At 34.2% G+C, this 10,112-nt stretch overlaps 2 protein-coding genes across 4 annotated transcripts in view; one reads left to right on the top strand and one right to left on the bottom strand.

Moving 5' to 3' along the window:
- Window positions 1–170: 170 nt before the first annotated feature.
- On the bottom strand, window positions 171–4,468 carry Tom20 (translocase of outer membrane 20). The gene is made up of 4 exons (XM_022076942.2): window positions 4,250–4,468; window positions 3,805–3,902; window positions 2,923–3,096; window positions 171–2,235 (listed from the first exon to the last, which is right to left on the bottom strand). The coding sequence occupies exons 1-4, from the start codon at window positions 4,377–4,379 to the stop codon at window positions 2,176–2,178; spliced, it is 462 nt and encodes a 153-aa protein (XP_021932634.1). The 5' UTR covers window positions 4,380–4,468; the 3' UTR covers window positions 171–2,175.
- A 135-nt stretch (window positions 4,469–4,603) lies between these two features.
- Window positions 4,604–10,112, top strand: part of Ctf4 (Chromosome transmission fidelity 4) — a 33,780-nt gene continuing 28,271 nt past the window's right edge. The window contains exons 1-4 of one of the 3 annotated variants that reach the window (XM_022076941.2): window positions 4,604–4,905; window positions 5,089–5,200; window positions 5,365–5,516; window positions 6,565–6,673. In XM_022076941.2, coding sequence (XP_021932633.1) covers window positions 4,829–4,905; window positions 5,089–5,200; window positions 5,365–5,516; window positions 6,565–6,673 — 450 coding nt within the window. In that variant the 5' untranslated portion in view covers window positions 4,604–4,828. The remainder of the gene's footprint in view (window positions 4,906–5,088; window positions 5,201–5,364; window positions 5,517–6,564; window positions 6,674–10,112) is intronic. The other 2 variants (XM_022076940.2, XM_022076939.2) reach the window with 2 other exon arrangements.

Raw genomic sequence — 10,112 nt, 5'->3', positions numbered from 1 at the left:
TTGAAATTACTCTCACGTCAGGTAACGGCCTGGGATTTATATGCATGTCTCACAACAGTGTTCATTTAATATTTTGTTGGCAAGAATCTGGTGTTTTCGTATTTTTAAACAAAGGTATATGCAGGATACTACATGTGAGGGAAAATTACATAATGAATGAAATAATGTGATCAAAGATACATTTATATGTATTCTAAAGTGTCTGGAAATCACTGCTTTAAAAATTGAAATGAGTACAACACACAACAGAATGTGATTATCGGCCAACTGCCAACAGTTGCAGAAGTTTCTTTTGGGCATGGCAGAAATCTTAAAAGATTTTCCTTTTATTCAGATTGCGCCATGTTAAGAAATATCTGTGTATACAAACTGAAGCCTAATTTAACATCTTTCAGATGATTAACTATATAGGAAACACCAATTATATCATTCAACATACAACAGTAGAGACATTTTGGCATTTGTAAGTGCACTCCTACTGCCATAAAATGTGGGGGAACTTCTTGACTAGCTCAGTGACTTAGCTGTTGAATGAAGACTGCTCCATAGGGTCAGGTAGTTTGGTAAATGCAGAATATCTGAATACATTCACAACTTGTAAGATATTCTTATGAATAATGTGGATGAATTATAAAGTCATCTACTTTATTCTCTGGTTTTGATGAACACCTTCCTACAAAAAAAATTTTATCACAGGATTTCTAACTTAATTTTCCATAATCAAAAACTTGACATATCACTGCCCTTGATGCTGGCATGAGAGTTCTTAGCTGCAGTTCATTGGGCAAACATTTATTATTTACTTCTATGATTCTCAAAACTTTGTTTCACAAATACACCATGAATGTAAACCAATGAAGCTTGGCTCCTGCTTCTTTTTAATTTCAAACTCTCATGAAATTTAATTTTATAATAATGAAATTAATTATCCTATGTTTATACTGGGAGATAAGTAGGAAACTATAAACATTCAACTTTTTTAACAATAAGACTATTATTATTTTATATTAATAAGAATCCCTGGTTCTAACAGACAATAGTACCTTTTCCTCTTATATAAGTTTTTTAATGAAATATTAATACAGTATATGGTTGATAAATCACTTCCTTCCTAGCACATATCTGGGCTGTGGTATCTGATATACTGAGGTTTCTGACTACATCAATTGAGGTTCAGCAGAACCATCATTACCATAGGACTCTTGCATAGGTAACAAAAGGACATCATTTAAATGGAGCTTTTTACTTTGCACATCAGTTTTTCCTGTAGAAACTTGAGTTCAGTTAGAATGAACAGCTATGCAACCACATATTTTGTGTGTGTTGTGCATCAAACCTGATGCACCAGCATGTTAAAGTCTACAACATTTAAATGTAATCTATAGCAAAAACTAACAAATCCATGAGTGTCAATTATATTAAGATGAAACCTTACATCTCTCTCTGGAGCCTTATTCCTCACAATGTAAATATCTTACATTTCAGAATGATGTTAGAAAGAGATGAAGGTCCCTGACTGCAACTAAATTAAGTCAATTTCATTTTAACACACATTTAGTATAGGGATTTACATTTATGATAGGAAATGGAAATCTGAACAGCTAAAGATATAAAATCAAGTACACGAATGTGTATGATCTAAAGGTGAAGAAAAGGGAGTTCTTGTGGACAAAATTTCAAACGCATTCTTAAATTATGTGCACACCAAATGCTTAATTCTGCTCTTGAAGTTTACATTTATGGTAAAATTATTTCAGAGAGAATGGTGCTAAATTCAAAATGCATTATTTTATTTATGCTTAAATTATAATTTCTTTCAGCGATGTCCAATACTTTTAAGTGTATACACAAATGGGGGAAGGGGATTGTGAATAGATTATGTTTTGTATGAGATTAATCCTATGTGAACTGCTATGATTATGATTTTTAACAAGTCAAGGTGTTACAGAGTAGCAACACTAGTATTTGAAAAGAAGTGAACCTTCATCATTTCACACTGCATAGCTCAATGGGACTAACTGCACTATACACCACTGTAAATCTGTTCCTGATGCTGAAAATATATATATATATAATCTGTTATTGCAGTCAATTTTATGAACTCAGAAAAGTACAATAATGTATAAGTGTGCTGTATGACCATTCTCGATGCTACTCTATCTACCAGCATACTTATTATTCCACATCATCTTCAGACATCCCTGTAACAGATGTGGCATTCTCTGCTACGATCCGCTGGAAAAGAATAGCTACATAAATACCACTTGTTCAATAATTTCCTTATAAGATAACCAAAAATACACTAAACACACAGGCAAATATTTGCAAAGAACTGACTTTAAAATTATGTAAGACATTTTAGACATTGAGCTCTCTGGTCAACAGGCCATGGACATAACGTTTTGTATGTAATTTATAAAAGTATTATTACCTGATCTACAAAAACCTATATTAAACTAAACTAAAGTAATTAAATCTTCTCAGGCTATCAACTCTGTCAGTTTGTTCTTATATGTGCAGCTAACCAATGTTAAGTCTCATTACTTTATGTCACATATGGTCTAAAGCTTTGATGGCTATAGCCCTGATAATGGGGACAGAGATGATCCCTGAAACATTGAGGATTTTTAACTAGCTAATATAGCAGACAGCCTATGAAGATTTGATTAATGTTAATCACTGTGAAAGCCTTAGATCATTCATAACTTATACTAATTAGTCAGAATGCTGCAAAAATAAGACAAAACCATACTAGCAAAGCTAAAAAACCTGATATGATAACTGGTCATTTAGTCTATGTTGGATCAGTGAGTATGGAATTACAGAACAGGGCCAAATTTTTATATGAAATGCATGGTATCAAGGATCAGTAACTGTTCCTATGAGTTCTTTATTGCTTAAAACTCTGCAAGTATTAAATACCTGGCCAACTAAAGGAAGGCGCAGTAGCAGAAGATGGAACACTTGAGGTGGAAGTGTTTGCTGCAAAACTTGCAGAAGCTGATTTGGTTGCCCACATACTGCAACTGCATTACCAAGATGCTCAACCCCGCCCTCCAAATCGCCCTGTGCCAACAGTTCCTCACCTAGTTGTACCTAAAGAAATACAAGTTGCAATTAATTTCCTAGTCCCTTCCATGAAAATGATGGAATCACATTACTACTACTTTCTCACCACTTCTCTCAAATTATTGCTCTAGGCAACTAACTTCTAACTAGAAGCAAGTCCCAAAAATCATTGTATCATGTGGCTCTTCATGTCATGTCACAAAGCTCAGCTTGCACTAAAACAAAAGTAAAGTTATGACTCCATAAAACTACACACATAACAGTTAGTTATGAATATATTACTTTAGCAAGAACCTAGTTCTGCAGATGGTTTCAATGTATTCTTCACAGAGATGCTTTATTTTCACTGAAGCATGTTTATTTACATGGATACAGAAGTCAAAATAAGCATTACTGGGGTGGAGAAAATCGTCATGCAGTTTATGAAATCCCTTTGATCTAATAACAGGAATATAGCGTGGAACCACTGCATAAAGAAAACATGCATTCCAAATACTGTTAAGATTAGTTATAGCAGCCTTCTTCAATGCAGTGGCCTAGTAAGAGAAAATAACTGGGTACCAAAGTGCAGACCATGTTGCTAACAACCTTAAGACAATGTGAGCTGAAGAATTCAAATCGAAGGTAGTCATGACTACCAGATTTTTATTTATAAGGACCAAGAGCACATAAACAATCTTGATTCACTGGAAGAATTTAAACAGATTATACTTTTATATAATATATCACACTTACCTCTTGAAGGAAGAATCTTTGAACAGCTTCATGATCTTTCAGATCTGGAAGTTTTGTCCCTGATGATTTGATAGCAGCACCTCTTCTAGCTTTTCTTCCTGGGAAAAGACGATATCAAATCAAAAAAAAAATTGGGTCGCTTTTTCTTTTAAGGGTTACTACTAATAGTTCGTAGTACAATAATATACAGATACCCTTAAGGTTGTGTTCAAAATAGTTCGACCGAGATTTCAAAGACCAACGTTAATTACTCAGGTTAAAGATAGTATGCTGATACAAGTACGTCTCTACTGTGTTTTCAATTACTTTTAAGAAATAATAATGGAAAAGTACTGTGAAGGAGACTCAAGAGAAATATATATACTACGGTTTTACAGCATTTCTGTCATTGAGATTTACTTTATGCTCATTATAAGACATTAGACCAACGTAGCTTAAAACTCACGTTCCCTTAATTTCTTCTTAAAATTGGGATCGCTCCTTCGCTTTCTGTCGAAATATATACAATATCCAATAAACAATGTTCCACATATACCCGCTGCAATACCTATAGCTGCTTTTGAAACCATGGCCATAATGAAAATGTTGTTTCCCCAGTTACTTCTATACAGAACCCATCACCGACATAGACCAACTCGGATACGATCGTCATTCGAAGTGCTTTCATAAGTACCTCCATTGATTCGTTGAAATCTGTCTTATGCGACTGTACTATCGGTTTAGTGTTGGTTCTGAAATATTTTTGTTAGAAATAGGTTTATATGTTCCGTTTTAATGCAGACAACAATTTTGACACCTAATTTGAGTTTCATTTAATTATTTGTTTCTTACAATAATAAATACGTTCAAGAATAAGAATAAGAAGCACATTGCCTTAGCCTAAAATTTAGAAAGCAGAGATGGGTGTTTGTTATCGATAGTAGATTGTTACTAATCGATAGTTGATTAGTAAATATCGCGCCAAATTATTGAAGATATGTCTATGTAAAGATTTGACAAATATTGTAACTAGGAAAAACTGAATATGAATGTCAAGAAAAGGCCAATGCGTTACGCCCATACTGATGGCCACACGGACGTATGCTATTCTGATAATGGAAAGTAAGTATAGAATAAAACTGGAAGGTAAGTCGGTCTCCGTGCACCACGTAATTTATAATCGAGGAAACTGAAAGGCCGAGCCTACCTCCCCAACCATCATTGGTAACATGCAAAATAGCAGAAAATACAGTCATTCAGAAATGCCTTCACTGATTAAAATTACATTGCACTATAATGACATAGGTACATTCTTACCTGTGGAATTGATGGAGATGTGAGAATTTGGGCTGGCTTAGAAGATGATGATCCATCTTCACAGTGTGTTGGAGAACAAGCATTAACAGTCGTCTGTAAGGTGAGTACTGGTATAACTGTTATGATAATATTTGTTTGACATTCACCAAACTGATTGACTAATTTGGATTACATTGCAGTTTGGTGAAATATTTTCAGTCATGTTAAAAGTTGAAATCAACATTTCTGTTGTGTTTTTGGTCACAAAATAATTTTTGTTTCCAGAATGATCATTATTATGTTGGAACTGATAATAATAATGTACAAGCATATAGTTTTCCTGGATCAGATCGAGATGGAATTATATCACGCTTCACTGCAGCTGTCACACATATTGCTATCAGTAATGATGGCAAGAGAATTGTTGCAGGATCCAGGTAGACCTAACATCATTACTTTCAACTCACTAGCAGAGACTGATATAGATAGAAGTGAGGCATATTATGATCAAACTGTTGAATTAGCAGTTGTCATGGTATAAATTACAAACATATGTTAATGTGAAGGTGACTGTCTTTTGAGTTACATTGCCATGTAGTTTGGTAGAAATTTTACAAGTGTTTCAAAAGTCCCTGCTGTCCACCATGAGAACTATGAATCATACATTAATATGTATCAAAACTAGCGTAGTGAATAACAAATTATTATCCATCAAAGATCTGCATTGTAGTAGCGAGATGAATCTGTCCCATTCTAATATAGTGTCACATTTGTGACTTGTGGCATGTATCATCCATTTTACCATTTTTTAAAATGTCTTTGACCTGCCATAGTTTTGCAGTTTAGTGCATATGCCCACATGAAATTTCTTTTTCTTTTTTAACTACTTTTGCACTTGCTGATGAAGATTAGCTTTGCCTAACAGGCCTTTCACAGAACTTTCATAATCCATAGTTGTAGATTGGGACAGAATGAGGCTCCAAAATGAAGTGAATTTCATAACTTTTTATAATTGTTACAATTTAAATCATGGACAGTGAATAGTTTCCAAATAAAATATAGTATCATAAAATGACTAATGCCATTGTATTAAACCTAGAATGATAATACATCATATTAACAGCTTGGTTGACTCTGACACGTTGAAGGGGTTACTGGAATATTTTTGTATTAATTGCTTGTAGTTAGCTCCATATATGAGATTTATAGGGCTGTGCTGATGAGAAAAAAGTGGGCAGGAGTGATTGTTATCAACTTTAGGTGTTTATTTCAGCATTTGCCCACATGTGAGAATAATAATGACCTAGGAAAGTTGGTCCTGAAACTTTTTTAAAAATCAACCCCAGATGCCCATTTTACTTTTATGAAATTATTTTTTTATCCAATTTTCAGTGTTCATTTTTATTGGACATGTATACTACAGTTAGTGATTTATTAATAACAGATTTTTAATAGCTTTGCTCTATATGTGTTTTATTATTCCAGTGATATGGAGATCCATGTCAGCAATGTTGGCACTTCAAAGACTACAGTTTTAACAGGACATAAGGCTCCTATTCTTGGGGTTGCCTTAGATCCAAAGGATAAATATGTGGTAAGCATTTATCAAGGTCAGTTATTTGTGCTGTTGACCTTGTCCAGCATGTTGAATTGTCTTTAACATAATTAGCAAGATCTGTGGCATCTAGTCAAGATTGTGTTTTAAGTAAACACATATTCTAATCTCTTGTTTTGTGTTTACATAGTTGCATAGTTTATGTTTTGTGAATTTTATAGTAAAATCGTTTATATGATTTAATTACATTTTTAAAGACAAAGACTATAAAGAAGAGGTTATAAAACAATTTAAATTACCATTCACATTCAAATAGCATATGTATTCACAGAGAAACATGTCCCTTATTTTCAGAAGTACAATGAGGTGGGGGAGGGGATTACATATCTTCAGATAATTGTTGTAATAGTAAATTTAGTGGAAATTGCCAAATTTTGTATGGCTTTGAATGGTCATTAAATACATTTTCAATCTGGTACTTTGTGTATCTGAATTTTGGATGTGGTTATACAATTTGAAACATACTGTTCTATCCTGTCTAATCCCCTAACCTGTCAAATTTTGTTTGGCATTAATATATATAACACAAATAAGATTGGGAAGGTGTAATCTGTACCAGATTACACAGTTTTCATGTGCATTCTTTGCACCTGTTCATTTTAGAATAGAAATTGTAATAAATTGCTTACACTAAGCAAGCATTTCCATTGCCTTCGGTTGACTAGTAGTTAGTGTGCTTGTCACTGGACCCAAGATTCGCGGGTTCAAACCCAGTGGAGGTTAGTTGATTTTTAAGGGTGATAGAAATTTGTAGCACAACTTCCTTCAGAGGGGAAGTAAAGCCTTCGGTCCCATGTCGTAGATTTATGACATATAAAAGAACCGTATGAACATGAACGAGATGTTTTGTAAGCAGAACTCAGTGGCTGTTTCTCACCCATGTCTCTCCTGATTCTCTGCTAGATGGCTCTACCAGTCAAAATCAGGAAATTGTGCAGAGGCAGTGGGCTGGTCACTCACTACTTGCAAATGCACACTTTGAGAGACTAAGAAACCTCCAAAAGGAGGCAGCTAAGACCTGCACTGGGTTGTAGAGCCACAGGATAAGAAGAAGCAATCATTACCATAAGTAGCATCCATGTAATGTATCAATAGGTTGCAAGTGATGTAGAAATGTAACCTTATGTTTCATTGTAGGATAAAATTTAATCATATACTATTGACTTATTCACAAAGAAATGAACGAATTTCATTCCCATGTATACTTTGTTGACTATTGCATCTATTACTGAAGATCGTTGTCTTCTGGGTTGCTGCACCGTGTAGTATGGTAGAAGTTTTCCATTTCAGAGGTTCTTGCTGCCTCCATCGTTGCACAACAAAAGTTGCATATTTTTTGTAGGTGTTACCATCCATCAATGTATGACACAATATTGCACTAGTTCACAGGTTCAGAGATCTGCCAAGGTGGTATAACATATTGCAGGAAATTAAATAAGTATGATTTTAGGGTACCTGCCAATGGCATAATATCCATACCGAATTTTGTCAAAATCTGTGCAGCAGTTCTTTCATGTTGACAGACTTTGTCACCTTTCTGTGTGTTTATTTCATACTTATCATGCAAAGAATATATAATACTATTCTAACTTGGTTGTTTCCTTTCATTATGTATATTCAAAAGATAATTATGGATATTCAATGGTCAATAAAAAGTACCCTATAATGTCACAGTTATGACTCATGTTTAACTATTACAGTAGAGCTGCCATTGTGGTTTGGCCTTTGCGTTGTCAGTGAAACTCTGCATGTACTCGTAGTATTCTAATAATAATGGAGAACCAATGTGCCCAGAGTTTTACATAATTGTAATACAGAATGTTCTTATATTCAAAAGTGTACAGTTTGAGTCATAGTCTACTAATCATTTGTAGTTGATAATTATCTGGTATATTTTATGTCACCTCGATGCAATTATGTCTTAAGCAGGAGCATAATGAGATATTAGGCATAGGTAATTAAACCAATCCTGTAAATCAGATTGAAGAACTTGTGTCATGCACATGTGTTATTTAATCATTCTCCTATAAGACATGTATGTTTGAGTACCTAATGATAAGTGTTAAATTATGTGTTTATTTTATCTTCATGAAAGATGTGCATTCTTGTTTTCAGACACCAAATTTTGGTGAAAATGTGCATGTATAATGTGAGTGAATAGTGTGACCTGCCTTTGCATTTTCCATAATCCCTTCTAGTACTGTCATCAGATGCTTTTGAATTCTTCAAGTGACTCAAAGTTTGATACTTATGAGGAAATGTTTAGCTTTGGAAACATGAAAAGTCACACAGGGACAAATTAAGTATGGTGGATGTTCTCACACTGGTATTTGTTTCTGGCCAAAAATTGCTTCACTGTAAGTACTGTATGGAAAGTGTCATTGCCATAAAGCAATATTTTACTTTTTTGGACATATTCGGTCTTATTTTCTCTTTCTCTCCCCCCACCCTCCCAAATACATTGCCATAAGTGTTTTGAAACTCTGAGGTAAGATGCTTGGTTTATTGTTTTGGAAGAAGAAATCCAGATGTCAGAAATGTGGATGAGTATGGTTTTCTCCCTTGATTTTTACATGTGCTGCTTTCAGTCTTGGAATCTAGGACTTTCCCATTGGTACTATGGTTTGTTTCTTGGGTCATACTGGAAGACTAAAGTATCACAACAGTCACTGTGTTTTCCAAAACATAGGCTTTTTCAACAGTAATGCTGAAAGTTTGAGATTTTTTGCTATCTTGGAAACAATGAATAAGTGATTATTTCTCACCATTTTAGTCACTTTTTCCACATTTGAAGTTGAGACTTAAGTTTCTCATGTGGTGAAAATGTTGCCATCAGTCTTCTTTGTTGTTATGGCATGTAGACTTGCAGATAGGTACCTGTTACAACCCAGAAGACCAACATTGAGATCTTGAAGTTGCTGGATGATCTTTTGTCATCTGCATTGCCTTCCCTTCCATCATGTCACTTAACCACATCACTTGTGCTCTACTGATTTCTCCCCTCATAAACTTGTTGCAACATTTTATAGTCATCACTGGATTATCTTCACTAGAAATCAATATTGATTCTCTGTTCTGATGGCATATATCACCTGCCTTCAGCCAATAAATCACAACTAAAAAAATCCAAATCCAAGCAACCACAAAATTGCTGAGTTGTGTAACCATGGTCCATTATGCATCAAGTCACTTGTATTGCCATTTGCTGCACAAAATAATCAGTTTCTTTCTTAATTGTCAGACATCTTACTTGAAATATCAATAGGGAAGTAATACATAGAGTTTAAGACAAAAATAAATAAAGTTTTAGAATTAGCTATAGAATTGGACAAGGAGACCTACAAAAAAATAATTCTTATCCTTGTGTTTTTGTGTGTGTGTTGTCTTAAAACAGAGTTGAGTTTGCTAAAATTTTCTT

Source organism: Zootermopsis nevadensis, unplaced genomic scaffold, assembly GCF_977971745.1.
Source record: "Zootermopsis nevadensis isolate Lab colony 2312 unplaced genomic scaffold, Znev_1.0 Znev_ptg000021l, whole genome shotgun sequence".
NCBI lineage: Eukaryota > Metazoa > Arthropoda > Insecta > Blattodea > Termopsidae > Zootermopsis > Zootermopsis nevadensis.
Note: the sequence above shows the minus strand (reverse complement) of the source record. Positions and strands in the feature narration are given on the sequence as shown.